Source organism: Pleurodeles waltl, chromosome 12 (genome assembly GCF_031143425.1).
Source record: "Pleurodeles waltl isolate 20211129_DDA chromosome 12, aPleWal1.hap1.20221129, whole genome shotgun sequence".
Lineage (NCBI taxonomy): Eukaryota > Metazoa > Chordata > Amphibia > Caudata > Salamandridae > Pleurodeles > Pleurodeles waltl.
In genome coordinates, this window is record NC_090451.1 from 622867256 (window position 1) to 622890969 (window position 23714).

Genomic DNA, 23714 nt, shown 5'->3' on the forward strand with positions numbered 1-23714 from the left:
GTGGCAGGGGCAGTCCTTTTTCTGTAATGAGAACAGGTCTAGGAGTGCTCTGAAAGTGACTCAGGAGGTCCAATTTTTCTACCTGGTGTGGGCCAGGGGAAACACCCCGTTGAACCCCCTCTTCTGATTCTGAAAAGTTCTTCCCTTCCCCTTTAAAAGCACCAAGTCTTCCAATTTTACCATGATTATGAAGAGAGCACAGGCGCTTAAGTAGTGTAAAATTGCACAGTCTTAAAAGCCAACAAAAACGAGCTCAGCAAAGGTAGGGAGTGAAGGCAACACATTTGAAGTGACTGCAGACAAGGCCAGATCCAACGTAAGCAATATTCTGTCATCTGTGAATTTTTTTCTCAGCCAACAAACCTATAGTAGACTATTTTGGCCAACCAAGCATAGAAGTCTTCATGTCTCCATCCAACACTCTTCTTACCCATTTCTGGACTGTGACTTTGTTTTAGACCATAGGATTCAAATGTATTGGCAATTTCAAGGCCACAAAGCATTTCCACCAATTATCCTGCTCCAGAAGATGCCTTATGGGATTCAGAGGAAAGAGGTGCTTGTAATCCCAAAAGCCCCGTTCTAATGTTGAAGGCTGTGGTTCCCAAAGCTGACATAGTTACCAAGAGACAAATACTTTATTTTTCCCCTTCATCAAATACTACTTCAATATGTGATCCTTTGAACCCCAAAGTTACGTCACCTGAAGCTGAGGGCTGAAAGTTGAAAGGGTTGGGTTGCAGCAGTTGGGTTGCTCGAAGGAGGTAGCATATGGCATGTAAGCTTCTGGAAATGATTCAACCCTGATGGCAAATGCCAATCATTCGAAGGATTTTGAGTAGAGGTGTGGAAATAATGCCTTAGATTAGATTCAATATGATCCTTTTAGGATTTTAGAATTCCTAGGGGAAACTTTCATCATAACATCACAGTCGAAACCTATCATCAAGAACTTCACAGATGAAAGAGGTAATATGTCTGAAGCAGTTCCATTAGCAACTAGACTTTTGAAAAGCGTTTGGTTGAGGAAACCTGTGATTCATACTCCTATCCCATCTTGAAGTCTCTTGAATGTTTTGGAGGGGTTGCAAAAGGAGGCTTTTGAGCCTTTAGAACTGGCTCAAAGTTCTTAATTCATAGTGAAAGTTGTTGTTTTTTAACAGCTGTAACATCTGCATGGAGCTTGTCTTTTTCCAGATAGAGTAGTCTTGAGACCAGAGTTAAAATTCAGACCTAAATTACGGACGCATTTTCACAACTCTGAAGAGATCATTCCACCTGTTTTCTGACATTAACAAATGGTGATCAATCATCTTTAGTTGTGAATTGAGTTTTTTAGTTTATTTGGAAAAAAATCTTGTTTTTAAATCATTCCACTTTGTTTGTCTCCTATGGTGCCACAAGTAAGAGAAAGAAAGCCTCAACTACATTGATGTAGGACAATCAACACGTCTTTGGGACAAATACTAAACAGAAACAGAAAAAATAAATCCTTTGTGGGTCATCAACAACTATGGCAACCTCCTGGTTTGAGGCTGAAGGGGATTCATTGCTGTAAATCTCTAGAGTAGCCACCTGGACCACAATGATCACTTTTTTGTCTCATTATCAGCCTGGTTTATTTTCTAACACTTCTGAAAATGTTGCTTGAAATGTGATAAAAATAGAAGAAATATCTACTAGCGGTTGCTGTCTTGAAGCGGAGAAGCCTCAATACCAACTATCGTGAAGTGGAGGACTTAGTCTAAGGATGAAGATTAACGGAAAGTCATAGGGTCATTCGAGTGACTGTACAGTGAAGAGCGCGTGCATGCTCGCATACGCACACTCTCACACACACACACACTCTCATTCTTTCGCGCACACATCCTTACACACTCTCTCTATGACACACACGCGACCTCTCATTCTCACACACACTCACTCTTTCGCCCTCACACTCTTACACTCTCTCTCACTCTCTTTCACACACACATCTGTTGTGCTTTCTCAGAAGCTGTGGGAGCAATAGAGTGACGGACAGACAGAGACGGACAGTCACAGAGACAGAGTGAAAGGGGCGGGGAGAGATAGAACGCGATGCAGTGAAACAATTGAACAGAGATGGAAGGACGGGGGAGGGATGGAAGGACGGGGGAGGGGAGAAATATTAGAAAAGGAAAAGAGAGTACAGAGAACAATAAAGGATCGGTGATAAACTGGCCAATAAAGGGAGCGGCTCGAATCAGAGATATTTACGGAGAATGACGGAGGGAATACATTTAGAGATATTATGGGAGATGAAGGAACATACATATAACGATAAACAGGGAAAGGGGAAGATAAAACGAAGAAAGTTGGGGCGAGGGTGATTAGTGATAAAAAGGGCGTGACAATGAGGTAGCCTCGTGGCCGGCAGCAGAGGCAATAACGTGGGGACACTTTAAGGGTCGCCTCACTGCGCGGAGAGGCAAGCCGCTGCTGTGCCCAAACTGTTTTTCAAGTGACACAAAGGGCGCACATGGTGTCAGTGTGCCGCTGGGGGCAGGAGGAGGGAGCACGCGAGGGAGGAGGCTCTTTCCAAACAGGCTCCGGTTTCAACAAGTGATTCTTTCCCGAGAAGGCGCCTGGGAAAGAGGGTCTATTTAAAGAAGAGCCCCCCAATACTTGAATATACTTGTTAAGGGGTTCACTGCCCCCTTCCCCAGAGTCCGGTTCCTGCTGGTCAGCGCCCTCCATATCTATCAAAGATGGGGAAAGGGGTGAGTACTGTGTGTATGTTTCTTACAAAGTTTTTAACTGTGAAAACGCGATTCTGGTTGTTCTTATTATTAAAAATTATGACACTACCGGTAATAGCAAACAGTCCCCGCTGTCTGTTTAAACGACTTGTTCGATTTATGTGTAACAGCTCGGTCGCAGGTTCAAACCAGTGTCGGGCCCACTCAGCCTGTCATCTTGTCAAGGTGGAATAAATGTTTATTCTAAAGATGGTATTGAAGAAGGCCCAGGCATCTCTATGGTTAAGCTCCCAAAAAACATCTCGGGAAATTATAACTCAGCCAATGAGTGGTGATTAATAGCCCGACCACCTCTTTGAGTTTCACTTATCGGATAGTGTAGGGGTTAATGCACCTTCTGCAGAAAAGCGTGTAAATGTCCAGGTTAAAGGATCGGGTCCTGGTCTGAACGATAAAGCACAAGCCCTCTTATTTAGATATCTGTTTTATAGTTATTCTAGTATTGCTAAGTTTTTCTGTCTGTCTGTCAAGATAAACCATGCTCACGGGAGGCATCAACCTAGGAGATCAGGTCCCAAGAATTACAACAGCTCCGTTCTTTTCAGTTCTCGGCACATAAACTCCAATCTTAGTTTCACAACTTCGGCTCTCTCTTGAGAAAATGCATTTTCCTTTTGAAGTGGAAATTTACTCTTAATGATAATACAAATATTTTTTCATTTAGTGATTCATAGCACACTTTGCCATTTGTAAGCGCTGTAAATAACGCGTTAGTACTATCCAGTTTGATTGTGCTTAATTTATCAGCCTCAGAAGGATGGAATGCTGAATTGGCCTTGTCAGGATTCGCATTTGTAACCTTCCAATCTCCAGCGACATTAAAATTAAGATAATTGTTACTAGGGTCTTCCAATTATCTCTAGCATTCCAGACAGTCTAAGCGAAAGATTTAAATGATAGCATGATCTGAAAGAAGGAATTCCCAAGGCTTAGCCAAATTTAGACAAAATGTCTGGCAAGTTTCCAACAACCACAAACACATTTAACTCTTTTGACTCACCATTGTGATGTTGAGCTGATTTTCGAGTCATTAAGTTCGAGTTGTGATTATCGAAAGAACTCCAATGCTGTTACGAGAGATAAACATGGTCAGTCATTGCCCACTAAGTCTTGGGATCCTGCCTATTTCCACCATATGTACTACACATTGGATGTGTATGCTCTTGTACGCCATTCCTTTTGCAGTAGGCAGTGCTATTCCCAAGCAACAAAAAATAAAAATAAGCATTGGTAAAGTCTTTTGGTCTCACTTTTGGGACCTATTGAATTTACTAACATTTGTTATGCAGTACTACATTGCCCTTGCAGTGAAGCATAGCAGAAGAGTAGAAAAGGAAATTAAAAACCTATAATGCAGCCGACCGCATGCGGGTTCTTTAAAAATGATGGGAGCACATTTTTTTCATCCTATTTATCAATCTAGGTCGAATCAATAAAACAGGAATCATGAACGTTTTTTTTTTTTTAAGTGGGCGAAGAATACAGCACTGCAGGCGTAGATGGGGGAACAGCTTGCACTGTCTGTTAGGCAAGACCTTATAATGTTTGTATTAAGTCTGCATGCTATTTACCACAATATTATATATGCAAGGAGTGTGCTATTTTGCTTCTTTTTAGGTTCCAGGTTACCAGACAGTGCAGCTGTCTGGTTTGCTAAAGACATATTGGGGACTTTCAGAAAGTTGACCTAGGAAGCATTCAACCCTTAAATTACCAGTGATTTTGTGGTTTGTAACTCACGTTTTCAGGCTTCCTATTTGCTGACTGTATTTGCTTTTGGCTGTCCAATTTCAGTTCGTCCCTCTCATTGCATAAACAACTATATTGTCTGACAAACTACTTTTCTGTAAACAGGCCTTTGAATATTGTTCTGATCATGTCATATTTGCTGTCTATTCAAAGACCAAGGTCAAATGTGAGGTTGCAATCTTCCTTCTTGTTTACTTTTTTTTCTCTGACTTCAAAAGGAGAGGATTTATGTGCCAATCCTGCTGGATACTGGGGTTAAGAATGAGGTTTTTGTAGCACAACACAACAATTAAATGAACTGTGTAGGTATTTCACACTATATTAGAATAAGGAACCAAATTAAGCAAATTTTTGTTATTTCTGAAGTGTGTTGGAAACAAATACTTTAATATGATCAAAACAAATCATTACACTAGTTGATGCAATTTCCACACATTTTAGTTTTGTGCAGTGTATAGTTTTATTAGTGAAACTGTATGTCTGTGCAAAAGTAGTGGTCAATTTAATTGAAAATGTGTTGTCTTGAATGGCAGTGTGCTTACCAATCCATGCTTACTTCGCTCAACTCCACTCTACTCTGCACCACTCCACACCACTGCACTTTACTCTGCACCACTCCACTTTACACCACTCCATGCCACTGCACTCTACACCACTGCACTCTATGCTACTTCACGCTCCCCTCTTTACTCTACCCTATACAACTCTACTCTATGCCAATTCACTCTTTGCCACTCTACTCGACACAACTGAACTCTTTGCCACTGAACTCTACCCCACGCCAGTCTAGGTCACACCAGTCTACTCTGCACATCTCAGCTCTACATCACTGTACTCTATGCCACTCTGCAACACTGCACTCTACACCATTGAACTCTATGCAGTGTGCTTACCAATCCATGCTTACTTCGCTCAACTCCACTCTACTCTGCACCACTCCACACCACTGCACTTTACTCTGCACCACTCCACTTTACACCACTCCATGCCACTGCACTCTACACCACTGCACTCTATGCTACTTCACGCTCCCCTCTTTACTCTACCCTATACAACTCTACTCTATGCCAATTCACTCTTTGCCACTCTACTCGACACAACTGAACTCTTTGCCACTGAACTCTACCCCACGCCAGTCTAGGTCACACCAGTCTACTCTGCACATCTCAGCTCTACATCACTGTACTCTATGCCACTCTGCAACACTGCACTCTACACCATTGAACTCTATGCTAAAACAATCTACGCCAATGAACTTTACTCTGTAAAACTTAACTCTATGCCCCTGCACGCTACTGCAGTCTACTGTACGCCACTCTAATCTACTCTTCACCACTGCACTCTATGCACTGCACTCTACACCACTTTACTCTATGCAATAACACTCTATGCCACTCTTCATGACTGCACTCTACCCTGCACCACTGCACTCTATTCCTCTTCACTCTCTCTCAATCTACTCTGTGCCATTGCACTGTACCCCACTCTATTCCACTCTGTGCCACCCCACTCTAAGCCACTGCACTCTACGCCACTCTACTATTAACCGCTGTACTCTATGCCAATGCATTGGACACAATTACAGTCTGTCACCGCACTCTAGGCTACTCCACTCTATGCCACTTGACTCTACTCTGAATTACTGTTTTCCACGTCATTGCTCTGTACGTTACTCTACAACACTGCACTCTCCACCACTGAACTCTACATCACTGTACTCTGCACGGCTCCACTTTACGCTACTCCACTCTACACCACTACTCTCTTTGCCACTGCACTCTATGACACAAATACTCCACTCTTCTCACTCTGTGCTACTCTACTCTGCACCCTCTACACCACTACACTCTGTCGTTCGACTCTACATTGCACTGTGCGCCTCTGCACTCTTTGCCACTTGAATCTACTCTGTGCCACTGCCCTCTGCATCACTCAACTCTACACCACTCTACTCTGCACCACTCTATGCCACTGCACTCTACACCACTGCACTATATGACAATCTAATTTGTGCCACTCTACTTTGCGCTATTCTTCTCTGCACCACTCCACTCTGCACCACTGCACTCTACTATACACCACTCTTATCTACACCACTGAATTCCAAAGTGCTAGATTTCACTGTCACTGCATTCAGTGTCCCTGCACTCTACACCAATTTACTCTGCAACACTCTACACCAATGTATTCTACAACATCCCACTCTACTCCACGCCACTCTGGTGCATGCCACTCTACACAACTCCACACTATGCCACTCCAATATAAGCCACTCTCAGCCACTCCACTCTACAACACTCTATTCCATTCTTCGCCATTCCACTCTACAACACTCCATGTGACTCTCCGCTATGAAACTAACTTTTAGCCATGCTGAAGACCAGCCAAGCTGGCATACAGCTTGGCTAAAACACAAAGGGAACGCCAATATCTCTTGCCTGGGCGAGACCTATTGGCTTTGCCAATACTTGTTTTTAATCGTCAGTGGTGTTTAGCAGCAGCAGAACTCATTATTAATGTTCTTTCTTTATACTTTCTTTGATAAATATTACTTATTGAGAAAAAGTGCTGTTTGCCACCTTTTGGGAAGGTGCATGTTGTACTTCAGGAGCATAAGTCAATGTTCGTTTATTGTATACACAGAAAAAATATGAATACTACCAAAGAACACCACTGACTGTCGCAAAAACAAAGTGAGAATCAATATGTTATAAGGTCCTGAATACCTACCATCCTGCAGTTTCTGTTCTTTCTTTTAGTGCTAAATCCTTTACTAATCTAAGCTCAATACATCTGAAAGATAAATGGCAGATGATTGGTCCTTTAGGAAGTTAAACCCATGATTTGCAGTTTGCAGATAGTTCTATGTAGCAAGAAAACTTAGTGCCATATTTACAATAACTTTTCTTGCACTCCCACAACACCATGTGTGCACCGTTTTTACAATACTGCACACCATGCCGCACATAAGGCTAATAGCGCCCAAAGGTTTGAGGCTATTGTGGCGCTTTGGTGGATTAGCACGAAAAATTATGACGCTAATCCACCAAAGTCAAGGAGAGCCCGTTGAATACAATGGGACCATTCCTTTAACACCAGCCAAAGACAGGCGTTAAAAATGACACAAAAAAATGGCAGTGTAGATTTCACTGCACCATTTTATTCGGGCCTCGCTGTGTGGGAACGCCCCACCCACCCTTGCACACATTATGCCTTGAGCAGGAATAACGTGGCACAAGGGTTTACAGACTGGCACAATGCATGCATTGCACCACTTTGTAAATGTGGTGCAATTAAAATGCCCCGTTAACTCCACACCAGTGTAAAAATATTATGCTAATGTGGCGCAAGAAGCTTGTAAATATGCCACTTTGTGCGTTAATACATCTGCCTTAATAGGTGCATTATGAAACCAGTGTCTTTTACATTGCGTTCGTTAAATTAATGTTTTGTAATAAGGAAATCAAATTGCCCCATAATTGTAAGAGGGAAGTTTAAAATAAGTTACATTTTTATATATAGTGCTTACATTTTCACTGTGCCCCTTTGATGAGCCTGCGTATTTTGGGCAAGGCAAGAAATGACTATTCCTCTGTAGCTCACGATCAGCAGATGGTGATAAAGTGCTCCTACAAGCCGCAAATATGGTGTCCTTTCCAGGGTTTGGCAGAAAAATGGTACTTTGCCACTTTCTCACAAAAATCTACCATCACATTGAGCACTTTTCACAGCCTCAAGCTGTGGAGCCTGGCCTGTTTGAGCCTCAGTTATAGTCAGAGTGACAACCTACACTAGTTGTGGAGAATAGTCACTTCCAGGGCTCTGCATGCAGTATCCTTCACGAGCGCCTTATTAATATATATTTTTGTGTTTGTTTTTTTCTGAATATTGTTTTAGCTGAATTTTTGTAGTGCCCTCACCACCGCAAGGTCGCTCTTGCCCTTCGATCATTCTAATAGTAAATGGCGAGAGATCATTGAAATTAGTTGGTAGAGCTGAACTGGTGGAGTGTCGGGGGCCCTTGTGAGCATCTTTTGCTTTGGTACCCTGCAAAGGAAAGGCAGAAACAAGTTTTAGAGGGTGGAAAAATACCTGCCTCCTTTACGCATCACCATCTGGTGCAGTAAATTCACTCCCTAAATTCACCCAGGCACCCAGAGGTAATTCATTTGGCATTGTGCTCTATTCAAGAAAACTCATTCACTTAGCATAAATATTTAATATTGAAGAAATGATAGTCTCATTAACCAGTGTCAGTCATGTCATGGCATCTGTTAACTTGTACCTGCCTCTTCCTTATGCCTTTCTTTAGCACATCGAAAGGACTTGATGAGTACCTGCAAAAAATGAAGTTGTCAGGTTTGGTCTTTTATGATAATTCTGGGTTTAGATTTACGAGTTTGCACATGCACAATACAACATTTTCATAGATTGCTTAAGCTCAGCAAAATAGTTTGTTGCTATGGTCCTTTCATCTCTTCCTGTAACATGGTAGCATTATGCCTCCATCTTGGGAGGTCTCTGTCTAAGGGACCCTAAGATATGTCATCTTGCATAGAATGCAGACCATGCTTTAGAACTTACTTCAAGAAATCAGGAAAAGGCGACAGGGACTTGCTGTTTTGGAACAAACTCCTTTACCTACATACCTTTTAAGACAAACTACATAGCCTTTTGAAGGAACATGAAAATAAACCACTTCTAAGCTTTGTGGCACCTTCTCATGTGTCATTCAATTATGTGTGGCTGCGTTTGTCACGCCTCCTTAGTGACGCACTCACTCACTGTTAAGGGTATATGTATCTCCAGCTGTACATCAGCAGTTGGTAAGGCCATTCATCAGATGGGAAATCATTGCATGTTGGAGAATGCTTGCACACAGTGGGTTCTCACTGGGATATAACAGTCAAAAGGGGGAGCACCCTGTCTTCCATTCCAGCATTTGTGACCCCAAGGCATCATGGTAAATGCAGTCATTAGCACAAATTTGAATAGAGTTTTGAAAGTTTTTCACCATAAGTTGGTGCAGCGAGTGCCGTATCTTCGGACACGTGTTTCTGGCTATTTGGCCATCATCAGCGAAGAGCAACGTGTAGCTGGCGGGGTTGCTTGAAATGCTAACTGGGATATAGTTCAAGTCATGGTTATTGCAAAATGTTGCGACACAGCAAAACAACTATATTACCACTGTCTGTTTATCTAAATGGGGGCTCTGGAGTCAGGCTTGTTTGTTACTATGAAACATTGTCATCAGGTATCAGTTGAAGTAGGGATTTACTTTCCAGGGCAAAAGTTGTTTTGTGCTTGAAACGCTATTTTGCATTCAGTGGAGGAGGGGGGGGTCCAATGTTTGTTCCCGCGCAATGCAGTGCAGCAACATTAGTTGCATTGCCTGAGAAAATAGTATATTATGCCCTTGGTATCTCGGCGACACAAAGTGAGGTGGCAATAGGACCTGCTTCTTGGATCAGGATATGTGCAGGGTCGCGATATTTATAGCAATTATTAATAAGCAACTTCAAGTCTGTAGTGTTGTCCTAAGTACTGCATGAGGTTTATTAGCATCACCGCAGTTTCTGGCAGAATCCAACTGCCTCTTATTCTAACCTTCCATTGTTAAATACCAAACGCAGAATGCTCAGAATCCGCTGCACACCAATGTGCATCAGGAGGCTGGGCCTAACCTTAACTAACTTAGAGAAATAGTACAGTAATGTATTATCCTAACATTACCTGGAACACTAAACATCCTCTTCCCTTGAAGACTAAAATAAAATGTAACAATAACATTTTACAACTTGGAATAATTAATACATGTCACAGAAATAAGAAGTTCCAGGAACACTTTGTTATATGGATGTTATTTAATCGATTATTCTTCCACCTACACTAAGAAACTCCAATGAAACATGAAGTTACTTTTCCATCACAGTGGCAGTCTTCCATTCACTTTGGAGGCCACACCAATTTTCCTGTTTTTCTCCACCCTCCTCTACAACTCCCTGATTAATTTCAGGATTAATATAGCTTTGTGCATTCAGTAAACTCTCTTTGTGTTCCAACTTTCAATTCATACAGTTGTTGCCATTTCTCCACATCAGTACCGTTACGCACTTGAGTATCCACCTTTTCAACAATATGTATAACCAGCCATCTTGAAAATAAATCTAGCATGACAATTACATATGTACTACTTTCTTCAACAGGACCTATAATGTGAGTCGGCACACTCCTCTGGGGTTCCGTCGGACACTGTTATTCACACATTTATGGGGTCAAAGTTCCAAGGGATTTAATCCTTTGTTGAACACTTATTACAGGGCCATCTATGCCAGGCAACCAACAATAGTTTATAACACTGTACAGTCCATAAGCCCCCTAAATGGCTGTAATGCCTGAGCCTTTTCTGTAAAGACTTTGGAGGGACTACATTAGCACTGCTCACTTTCTCAGCTCTTACCATCCAAATAGCCTGTAGCCTTCATTAATTGAATGTGTGGGGAGTGATAATACTCTCCGCTTGAAGATGAAAAGCTTGTAGTGCAGCCTCATTGATTATATTTTAGTTTTCTGGAAATCTTTTTGGCAGTCTACACCACACACAAGCTTCACTTGCTTTTTAGTAATTTCCTTTGGAAACATACTTTGTGTAAAATGTAATTAGTCTTAAGAATGCCCCATCATCATCTTTTTCTAAGTGGGGCAGGAGCCATTTTGATTGCATCTACCAATCTGGACTTTGATCTCACTCCCTTGCCACTAACTTCATGTATGAGTAATTTACACGACTGACTCCAAGTTTTGACTTAGAGAAATCTGTTGTTAATTCACTCCTATCTAAAATGTACAAAAGCTAATCCAATCTATCATCATGCTCCTTCTTATCCTTGCCACTGATCACAACATCATCCTGGAAAAATATGACCCCTTTTTCTTTCCCTTATAATTAAAACATCAGTCATTTAAAAATTGCAACTTACCAATGCCAATCCAAATGACATTCATTTAATTTGGAAACAACCCACAGATGTAATAAGTGCAGTGTATCTCCTGCAGTTCTCATGGATTGGAATGAGATGTATGCAGCACTACTGTTGAAACTCACACAGCCCCCTTAATCATGGGCAAATCTCACTTATTTTCAGTAAGGAAAACCTGTTCACAATTATTTTGTTCAAATAGCAAAGATCCACACATAAATGACTCTTTCCACTGACACTTCTGGGAACCAAAAGTGTGGACATCCAATAGGGAATGTCTACTGGTTCTATTACTTCAGCTTCCAGTTCATTTGGAATTGGTGCTCAGTTGTCAATTGGGACAATTAAGGGGCATGCATAGGTGTGAGCTACACCGTCTTGTGACAGGGAAGGGACCTTTTAAAGTATAAAGAAGTTCCTGGACATACCCAGATGGCCATCCTATCAGTAATGAAGGCCCCTTTGTTCCCTTTCTTGGGGGGCCTTCACACCTCCTTGAAGTGTGCCAGTAAACTGTCAGGCCAGTTGGGGATTGGCTCTGAAAATGTGTCTAAAGGCATTAGGCAGGAAAAACCCAACTTTTTTAAAAGTAACATTTTCAAAATAATGTCTTTAAGTCTGGCTTGACCATTACCTTAAATTTAAAATAACTACTAATTTAAGTCCTTGGACCAGGCTCCTAGCTTTTTAAAAACTGCCAGGACATGTAAAACTTAAGTACACATGCCCTGCATTTTAAATGACATGAACCCTGCCCTATGGGCACGTTGAGCCTACCTTAGGGATTATTCATAAGTATAAAAAGGAAAGTTTAGGCCTGGCAAAATATGTATAATGCCAAGTCGGGTTTGCAGTTTTAAACTGCACTCCCAGGCCACAGGGGCAGACCTGGAGACATTCTTTTTTTGTCTCTTTAGTGAGTGGCACAGTAGGTGCTGGAGTTCACTAGTGACATTTAAATTACAAGCCCAGGGCACACTGGGTACAATATACTAGGGATTTAGAGGTAAGTTAAAAGTTAAATGTACCAATTAGAATTTTTAGGCAATTATACATGTTTTTAGGGGTCACTACAAATGCACTGGGCCTGGTTAGTGGGGTCCAAGTGTACAGTCTAAAAACCAGCAGCATCAGTTAACAAAAATATTGCAGTGACCATGCAAAAAAGATATTTTTTAAACAAACAGTGGCCAGAAAGCTGCCATTACCTACAATCTTGTTGTGTGCTCAGATTGTAAACATGCATCACTACATGGCCCTGATTTTGAAGTCACCAAATGTGCATGCAATAGCCATTTACATAGAACATTGACATAGTTGTCAATTGTTTCAATTTTTTCTTGTTGCCTGTGAGAGAAATTGTAACAGGTAAACCCTCTGGAAACATTTTGGGCAAATAAACTATTTAAATCAGCCACATTTTCATCAGATACATTAACATTCTGTACTCTTCCTCCTTAGGAGATTGTTTGTAAATTTTTAATTTCTCTGACACAGTTAGTGCCCAAGATTTTTCTAGCTTTTCTGGAGCATTTTGTTCTCTTCATCAATTGTTAATATATAATTAAAAAATATTCCTTCCAATCCATCAATTTTAAACTTTGCACCGTTGGTGGATTGGTAGTAATTTTATGCTCGTTCATTGTGTGCCAACAAAACAAAATAACAGGAGAAATCAATTTTTCATTTTTCACAACCGTAAGTATATCTGCTTTGTCTTGGTTGTCCAACATGCCAAAAATCCAACTGGGACTATAGCATCTATTTTACACTTTCCTTTGAAAAATTGGTATTAATTTTATTACTCACATTCCACCACACCCACAAATATTGCATATCCCAGTGCTGAAACGGCACTCCTCAGTCAGCTGCACAGGTCTGATCTAAGCCGAGCTGTACAGCAAGACAAGAGGGATTCCACAATGCAGTAATTTTCTTGATCTCCCATTGTTATGTGTACAGAAGGGTTTAGCTGTTGTGTGGCCAGAGATTATATTTTGCATGCTCTTGCATCTCAGTTATGTAGTAAGGGTTCTGTTGCCCCAAGAAAGTAAAGCCAGGATTGTTGTGATCACACTTCCACTGTTATCATTTAAATTCTAAAGGCAGTCAGTTGCTGAGATTTTTATCCTTACAATTTTTTTTTTTTTTACCTCAGTACAGGGTTAACTATGCCGCTCGCCAGAAAGATGTTTGACTCTTAGTCCAGCATACATGGTTCCTCAGGATCCTTACCACATAGGTTTCTTGTGAATCGGGTGGTGGATCTCATCACCAGTTTTGTATTTTCACTCTCTTTCTTCCAAGAATCAAAAGAAGCAGCATCTCTTTGGTGTTTAATAACATCTCCTCACCACCTGGCACCATATCTGCATCAAACTGCCATTCATTCATACCTTCCACAATTATATATATTATGAATACAGAGCATACAAATGTGCATAGATGAGCAGGACATTACATTAATAGCATATGAGCTATAATATATTATTTCTTTAACCTAACTATACCTTGATGCGACAAAATCCTTCTGCTTTGTAGTTAGCCAATCAGGATTCACATGAAAGAAAGAAACACTTACTTGAATGTCTATGATTTATTGAGCTGGGCAAAGAACGTACAAGGCTTCCTCCAAAATCTGCACTAGGTAATACAGGTTTTAGGCTTAGTTCATTTTTAAGAGCTGATTACTAAACCTAATGGATATGAATTTGCTAGTTTGGTTGATTTGCAGTGCACCGCAGACTTCTGAAGTGGGTTTGGAGCTAGAAATCAGTGTTTTCATTTTTTCCTGAATTCTAAGTAAACCCTTAATCTTTTACATTGATGCATATTATATTGCATTGGCTATTGTTTTCCTATGGCCATTTCCTATATGTCGGTGTACATGATGAGTTAAGTTGAAGCAAGATAACTCTACATTACCTTTTTGCTTCCTATTTACTCCATTAGCGTTGTATGTGTGAGTTATTGATGTTTCGAAGCAGCTCTCAATAGACCCGATTCAGCCCTCTAAAAGATTACTAAACACTGTTTCATAATGTGATTTTTAAAGAAAATTAAAGACACTCTTAGCCCCGGAATTTTATGCACAAATGTAGCACAGTCTGTTATTAGAAACTCATGAATGACTTGTTTTTAATGAGGTATATGACCTGCTGAACCATGCCCAAAGACTAATAGGTGTGATACAAGTTAAATTCTGTAAAGGAAGATTGCTTTACTCTAAAGACTATGCCAAACAAATGAAACCATCTCAGCTTCCACAAAGGTTGCCATGGAACCGTTTGATGTCCACGTTGAGAATTCAAACGAGGTTGGAAGGGTGAATGCTAAGTGGAGGAGAAGATGGAATGCAAATGGACGGCAGCCAAGTCCACTTTGGGACCATCCCGCAACACACACCTGGTAATTTCCTTCATTCAAAGCAGTCCAAAGACATTTACCTGGGATCTCTAAGGCATATTTATTAGACCTTAGAAAATGAATATATTGAGTGAAATAGCAATGATTACTATGCCTTATCATTATTAGCATGTGCGAGAATCAGGAATTAGGGCCAGTTGGAATGATGATGATAGTGTCTGTTGCAGTTGGAATTGTTGGACATTAACCCATGGGCATGTAGAAGTAAAGTGGCTGTAATGAGATTGGTTATGATAGTGGGATTGATAAGGATGCTATTTGCTCCAAGCTAACTTAATGCAAACCTGGAACTCGGAAATGCCCATTAGGTTGGACCGTCTTCTCTTACTGAAGTTCAAATTACAAGCTCATTACCATTTCATCAGGAATGAAGCAGGTTTTGTCACCGCCATAATGAGAAAGGAATATGTTTGCAAACCATAAAGGTTTATTAGCAAATTAATAAAGTTACAATCTCCAACCAAATAAATTAGACATTAATCGAAATCTGGCTGAATCTAGCATGCATAAATATAATTAAAGTGATTCAATCAGTAATGCAAATATCGTGTTATTAATGGAAACAGATGCAAATCAAAACAAAATCTTGTTTCAATAAAGCAAACTAACTAACGCTAAACTAAGGTTGTGAGCAGGTCAGGGAAATTCAGGAGCAGCTGGTGTCAGCAAATATAGCCTCAAACAAAGAACTAAATGAAGGTTCCAATTAGAATGAGAAGAAATGTGCTTGCTTTCAAAAGTTACTCTATGAGGAGGAAAATGAGGAGCGTTGGCCTCAAGAGAAGGGAAAGGAAGTCCGCCTGCAATGGTGGATAGGAGCAAATGATTTAACTAAGTAACACGCCTCACACAGTTTAAACATAACATTTTATCCAGGTTATATATTCCAAAGCTCCCCATTGAGTAGGAACCAATCAAAACCAGTGTCTTCTTCTTACTTGGTGTTGGCCTCCTCATGATTAAAGCAATGTCACTTCTTCTCCCATTTGTGACCTTCACGATGTCCTCCAAAGAAGTATTCTCCTATGTCAGGTGCAGGTGCTGAAATCGCTGTCCAAACAAGTTAATTCCTACTTTACGTTCTTCAAATTATAAGCTAATAAAGCTAATAAAAAATATATATTTCTAAATGAGCAGGCAGTGACTCTGGTGCCTAAAACAGAAAAAGTGTTATACACAGTAAAACAAATATTTCTAAATGAGCACACAGTGACTCTGGTGCCTGAAACAGAAAAGGTGTTATACACAGCAAGCAAAAAATGCAACGTTTATTTCAAACATGGAGAAAGGCACTTAGGCCTAGCCACAATAATGTTAACATACACATATTGAAAATAAAGTAAATGAAACACGTTTTTCATTCACTTAACTAGATCTAAATATGAAACAACGTGAAGAATAATATGTGAAATAATATATGAAATAATAATGAACAAGTAATGTGTAATTCATTTAAGAAGTTGTAATGCCAATTACAAATGAACATTTAATTGAGCACGAATAAGAAATGGTGGCACTGCAACATCAGTTCATAGTAGTAAACAAGCAGTGTACTAAAGTGGATTGCAGTTTAACAAAGTGAAGAAAATAGGTCTGGCTTGCATTCTGATTTGTGACGAAAATACAAAAAATGGCCCTCATTCTGACCTTGGCGGGCGGCGGAGGCCGCCCGCCAAAGTCCCGCCGTCAGCTTACCGTTCCGCGGTCGAAAGACCGCGGCGGTAATTCTGACTTTCCCGCTGGGCTGGCGGGCGGTCGCCTTCAGACCGCCCGCCAGCCCAGCGGGAAAGAGGCTTCCACGATGAAGCCGGCTCGGAATCGAGCCGGCGGAGTGGAAGCTGTGCGACGGGTGCAGTTGCACCCGTCGCGTATTTCACTGTCTGCGCAGCAGACAGTGAAATACATGTAGGGGCCCTCTTACGGGGGCCCCTGCAATGCCCATGCCAGTGGCATGGGCACTGCAGGGGCCCCCAGGGGCCCCGCGACCCCCCCTACCGCCATCCGGATCCCGGCGGTCGGACCGCCGGGATCTGGATGGCGGTAGGGGGGGTCGGAATCCCCGCGGCGGTGCAGCAAGCTGCGCCGCCGTGGAGGATTCAATGGGGCGGCGGTACACTGGCGGGAGCCCGCCAGTGGTGCCGGTCCGACCGCGGCTTTACCGCCGCGGTCGGAATCCCCATTGGAGCACCGCCGGCCTGTCGGCGGTGCTCCCGCGGTCCTCCGCCCTGGCGGTCAAAGACCGCCAGGGTCAGAATGAGGGCCCATGTCTTTTGCATTGAAACAAAACAAAAGCATGTTGTTTTCTATGTAAAATACATCTAAGGGGTAAAGAATTCATTGTGTGATTATTTAATATAATTTGGAAATGTAAAATAGCCCTTCATAAATTGCATTGAGCTGAGAAAGAAACACTCCTGTAGTTGAGCTAGAACCCACTTAATGTATATATTAAATAATTATTAGCAAAAGGTATTGCTTATAGATCTAAAAATTGCAGCATTTGTTTGATGAAAGTATGGTAGACATGGCGAAAAGTAGAGCAGGAGGCTTTATGGTATATGTATATATATATATCTGTATATATATACATATATATATATATCTGTATATATATGTATATATATACAGATATATATATATATATATATGAACAAATTGCACTTGCTGCTGTTGAACTCTTTGAAAACGGGTGCCTCCGTCACACGAGTGGCATCGCATGCTTAATTGGTAAAACCAAATTCCACCAAAGAAAAGCGTAGCACTCAGCGGGTTCCGAATTTGATCTATGAGCCCAAACAGATGCGTTTCGGCAGCTTTGCTTTCATCAGTGTTGGTATAGCTCAATGATGTCACATTAGAAATCTTTAAATGTGGCTTGTCTCTTGCCTATTGGATGAAACCTAATCAATCACAAAAGAGGACTGTTAGGTCTACTTGAATTGTTCACACCATCTGCCGCCATCATTGCGTGTAGTCAAAAATGTTAGTTTTTTCAGGTACATTGCCCATGATGTTGTAATCCCTTCAGAAGGTGTCCCTCCACATTAGGTTAGGGCAAACATTTATCAAATAATTTGATGCTTCTAAGAACAGTCACTTTTTACCACACACCTGAGATCTCTTCCAATAGGCAAGAGACACAAGCTGCATTTTAAATATCTGTTAAATATAATATATGCAAAACAAAGTTGTCCTCCGGACAAAAGCACACTCTCAACAGGTTGCAGTTTATTTTGGAAAACAGCAAAGCCAGTAACATTCAAAGAATTCTTTACACATTTTCCAGGCCTTACGGGTTTCAGACATCTTGTCCTTGGTCACAGGCCAAATGCTTGGGTTGAGCAAATGATTGCAGGCACTTGATTACTTGATTAAATGCTCTGGTGAGTTACACAATGCATCCTGGTAGTGGTAGTCCTGCACATTTATATTACATATTTAGTAGACAGTCATTTCTGCCTTGGTAGGTTGCTGCAGCCAAACACACATTAAAGCACATTTAAAATCCTTAGTAGGCAAATTAAAAGCACAGTTACCAAGTTTTGCTGAAATTATTCCATCCTATTGCTCTTTGTATGATGATGTAGTAAAGTCACACAGACCTGTTTTCTATCTGCAGTGGTGCTGCTTTCACGACTGGACAGGTAGTTAATTATATGCAAAACAAAGTTCTCCTCTGGACAAAAGTGCACTCTCAACAGGTTGCAGTTTATATATATATATATATATATATATATATATATATATATAGAGAGAGAGAGAGAGAGAGAGAGAGAGAGAGAGAGAGAGAGAGAGAGAGATATTACAGTTTATGCATATTTCATATTACACGATTTATTGATTGATTTTAGTACTCTTTAGAAGGATAGGGAGAAATGAAGTGTCATCTATTTAATGTTCACTGTATAGAATGTGCTAATATTTACAATTTCTTTAAGTAGCAATGTGTATTTTAATTTGGAAAGTCCATTGTAAAAATATTAAAACATGTATTCTAAAGTGTGTTTTCAGTTTTACTACATTAACAAGATGGATTAGGTTTAACAGGGCATTTATAAAGAAAGAAATTATAGTGCAAAGTTGGACAGTGTAAATTTGTGCTCACTGGGTTCTGTCTTTATTTTGACACACTCGTTAGGGTTTATTTGTAAATGATTGCGGCAAGAATTGGTCCTCAAGGATGAGCTTCTCAACGTTGCTTATTAATGCTCTGAGAGCATCATCTCGTTATAAAAATGTTTTTGATTTTACCAACACTGAAGGATGTAGAAGTTCTGCACAACTCATCCAATTTACTTATTTATTTATTTTGGAATGCTAAATATTTTGCAAATGAAAATTCAGCACTTTGAATTATGTGAACAAATTCACAGTTAAGACCTGTTTGCTGTGAAATATGAGCCTGAAGACACTGCCAAACACTAATTGAGAAGGCTTACTAATGTAATGTTTGAAAACTTGTTGTTAGCCCTCAAAAAATGAATTAAAAAAGTACATAGATAGCAATACAATCTCATTATTAACGTCTATGAGCTGCCTTGCACGTATTTTCTTGAATCTCTGTAAGACTCTCCAGTGCCTTAAAATCTCGGTCTTATCTATCTGAACACCCCAACCAAAATAGTTAAACAAATAAAACGTTGTAAAATAAATGAAAGCCATTTCACATTGAGTTGTATAGATTGCAACTTTTTCAACAAACATTGCCAAAGATAATAGATCATGGTTGTGAAACTTATTGGTTTTACCAATTTTTGTTGTTATCCCAAATATTCACTGCTAATGTGCCTGCATCAGATGTGGCCGTTTGGGAATGTTATTTTGTTAAATATTACAAAACACAAATGATTCCTATCACAGTTGCGTGTCCATCCACAGAGGCCATCTTGAATTTTTAACTGATGTAACTGTACAGCATGGCTTAAAGTTGGAGGAGAGTGGCATGGAGTGTCATAGAGTGGAATGGCAAAAAAGTGGAGTAGAGTGTTGTAGAGTAGATGGCAGACAGTGTTGTGTATTGGAGTGGCATTGTGTGACGTTGAGTAGAGTGGCATACACTGGAGTGGAATATAGTAGAGTGGACAAGTGTAGACTGTATTGTCCTAGGGTATTGCAGAGTATAGTGGCATAGAGTGCAGTCGCATTGAGTGCAGTAGAATTGAATTCAGCAGTGTACAATTCAGCGTCGTAGAGTTCAGTAATGTGGATTAGAGTGGTGCATAACAAGTTTAGTGGTGCAGAGTAGAGTGTCATAGAGTGCAGTGGAGTAGAGTTGAGTGATGCAGAGGGCAGTGGTGCATAGTAGAGTTGAGTGGCGTAGAGTTCAGTGGCATAAAGTGAAGAATTGAGTCAAGCAGCATGGAGTGCAGTGGTGCAGAGTAGAGCAGCACAGAGTGGTGCAGAGTAGAGCATAGTGCAGTAGAAATGCGGTGGCATAGGGTGGAGTAGCATAGAATAGAGTAGTGCAGAGTAGAGTGGCAAAGAGTGCAGTGTTGCAGAGTAGCATGTCAGAGTGCCGGGGTGTACAGTGGTGTAGAAAGCAGTGACATAGAGTACAGTGACGTAGAGTACAGTGACGTAGAGTACAGTGACGTAGAGTACAGTGACGTAGAGTACAGTGACGTAGAGTACAGTGACGTAGAGTGCAGTTGTGCAGAGTGCATTGGCACAAAGTCCAGTTGTTAGCAGTAGGGTGAGTAGAGTGCAATAGCTTAGAGTTGATTGTTTCAAAATAGAGTGAAGTGGCATAGAGTGGAGTGGTGCAGGGTAGAGTGCAGTTGCATAGAGTGGCATAGAGTAAAGTTGTGTAGTAGTACAGTGGCATAGAGAGCAGTGGTGCAGAGTAGATTAGAGTGGTGTAAAGTGGAATGGCGTAAATTACAAGAGTATTATAGAGTTGAGTGTTACAGAGTAAAGTGCATTGGTATAGAGTGCAGTGTTGCAGAGTGCCATAGAGCACAGTGGCATAGAGTGGACTTGTGCACAGTAGATTGGTGTGGTCTAGACTGGAGTGGTGTAGAGTACAGTGGTGCAGAGTGGCAAAGAGTGCATTTGTGTAGAGTGGCAAAGAGTGCATTGGCATAGAGTAAAGTGGTACAGGATAGAGTAGACTGGTGTAGCGTGAAGTGGCATAGAGTGTAATGGCATAGATTGGTGTGGTGCAGAGTGCAGTGGAGTGGTGCAGAGTAGAGCGGGGTGGTGTAGAGTGGTGTATTTATAATGTGGTAGCACACTGTCTTTACAGATAACATATGTCCAATTAAAATGTCCATTACATTTTCACAGACATAAAGTTTTAATAATAAAACTGGCCAATGCACAGACAAAAATATGTGGAAATTGCATCACATAGTGTAATGAATTGTTTTGATCATGTTAAATTATTGTTTTCAGCACACTTCAGAAATAACGAAAATGTGCTTCTTCGTGTTCCTAATTCTGAGATATTCTGAAATAATTCAGTTCATTTAAATATTGTCATGTGCTAGACATAAACTATTTCCTACCCCCAGTAGCCAGCAAGATTGTCAAATAAATCTTCTCATTTTGAAGCCAGAGAAAGAAAAGTAATCAAGCACCCTCGGAAGACAGAACTTGACATTTGACTTTGGTCTTTAAATGCACAGAAAATGTGAAGAGATAAGAACAAGATTTACAGGCCTGTCAACAGAAAGGGAGCACTCAGAAAGAAATTATACACAACCTAAAACAAATAAAACTAGCAAATGGAAAGCAAGAAAATGTGAGTTCCAAATCACAAAGTTAGTGGCAAGCAATTGACAGAATGCATTCCTAGGTCAGCTTTCTGAATGTCCTCAAGATGTCTTAAGCAAACTAGACAGCTGCACTATCTGATAGGCTGCGAACTAACACATTCCATAAAATACCTGCTGCTGTGGATGTGCATGCATCTTTGTTAGCCACCGCAGTGGTTTAACATAGGCCCCCCCAGCCCCTGCGGTGGGGCCTCAGTTTTTGTAATGTCACTGTCAAATCGGTTAGGAGTAGCCCACTATGCATGCTCACGCACTGATGCACACCCATCTTGGAATGGTCACCAAACTATTTTAAGATAGCCTCATGCTAGTAGTGAAGGTGACAGAAACTGGGTGGAGAAGGGAGGACCAGTTAACGGCCAGGTAAGCTGAGGTTGCGACTGACTCTTCCTACCATTTTTCATAGGGAAGACAGAAGATCATTTTGCTTACCTTTCACCCTGCTATTCCCTGTTCAAGTCATCGTTGCCTTTTATATCTCAATGAACCATGGCCTAGCAACCAGGAGAATGGGCTTGCAAAGATATCACCTTGTTCTGTGTCAGGAGTGGGTTCTGTTTTATTACTGTGCAGTCATTTCCCAAAAACACATTATTGCACATTAGGGAGACACACCCAGATGCACACATATGCAGACACAATCTCTACTAAAGTAAAGTTCCACTTTCATGCTAATGTTAATGTAATTCTGTTCAATGTTTTTTTCCTGCAGAAGAGAACACAGATTTCCGATGGACTTGAAATGGGAAAAGTCATTTTTTGGCACTCTCCTTTTTGCCCTCTCCACACTAGTCCCCCATTGATGTATCTACATGAAACTTGCCACAGAGAATCCAAATCAGATTAATTTTGTTTTTGAAAACTTTATGTGGATTCCTCGAACTGTGCCAAAGTTATTAAGAAAACAAAAAATGCCTTTTCAGTGCAAACTCTGATCTAACCATAGAGGAGCTATTGCTACCTCTGTAATTGATAAGATTAGAGTCTAGAATCATGCCAAGAGAATTGCCATTATTCATTGAGATCAATAAAGTGAGTTGCTAGAGTCAACTTATACTTACATTTGAGAATGACCAGGTTAGGAGTAGATAAAAGGAAGCTCAGTTTTATTGTCATTACACTTGAAATGATTTTCCATTTTCCGTCATCCAGGTTTGTATCTTTTGGAGTGTTTAAGCTGCTAAGATGATGTAATCAGGTGAGGTAACCTTCTGTTAAACATGTCTGTCATCCCAATATTAATGGTAGAGGCTGTCTGATCATTTGTTTCCTAGAGGTTCCTGATAAGAATTCAGAAGTGGTATAGATGTAACTGACCCCCTGAGTCACCTTGAGTTAGCACATGGCACAGGAAAAAGAGTTGTTCATTTTGATCACTTGGGATCAATTAGTTAAGTAAGAAGTAAATCAGATGATAACCTTATCACTGAAGCCCAAGCATTTCTTTAGAGTGTAAAAAGCATTTCATAATTATGCACGGCACAAGTGGTTGAGTAAGATTAAGATACAGGGGTCTCTGTTATTGAGAATATGTTGCGCCTTATTTATTATTTGTAAAAGAAAGGTTTTTGTAGAGTACCAAGCACTGAAATCCAGATTGGTAAACATCCAAGAGCATGTTCTCATTGACAAAGTAATTTATTTGACTGTTGACATAGCTTTCTGGGATTTTACCAAAGAAGGGTTGGCTTCAGACGGGGCAGAAGTTGTTGAGGTCACCCAGGTTGACTGATTTTAAATTTTAAAAGAGGAGTAACTTGTCCCCACTTTAGAGAGTAAAAAAAAAACCTATGGAAAAAAGGTGTTTAGAATTACTCCATATGTTATGAGCTAAAATGCAAGTCCTAAGCGAGCTAAATAGACAAGGGTTATTTGTGTGATTAGAGGGCTTCAAATTGGTTTGTAGTAGAGCCAACGGAGAAATCATCTTGAAGGCAGACCAGTCCTTTACAGAATACTAGGATTCTATTTGGATAACGCCTAGCAGAAGGGTCCCGAATTGC

The 23714-nt window shown here is 40.7% G+C and overlaps 1 protein-coding gene across 2 annotated transcripts in view; it reads left to right on the forward strand.

Moving 5' to 3' along the window:
- The first annotated feature begins 2431 nt into the window (after positions 1–2431).
- Positions 2432–23714, forward strand: part of LOC138268391 (sodium/potassium-transporting ATPase subunit alpha-2) — a 177443-nt gene continuing 156160 nt past the window's right edge. The window contains exon 1 of one of the 2 annotated variants that reach the window (XM_069217977.1): positions 2432–2741. In XM_069217977.1, the coding sequence (XP_069074078.1) occupies positions 2730–2741 (12 nt within the window). In that variant the 5' untranslated portion in view covers positions 2432–2729. Of the gene's footprint in view, positions 2742–14774; positions 14918–23714 lie in introns of those variants that run through there. The other variant, XM_069217976.1, reaches the window with a different exon arrangement.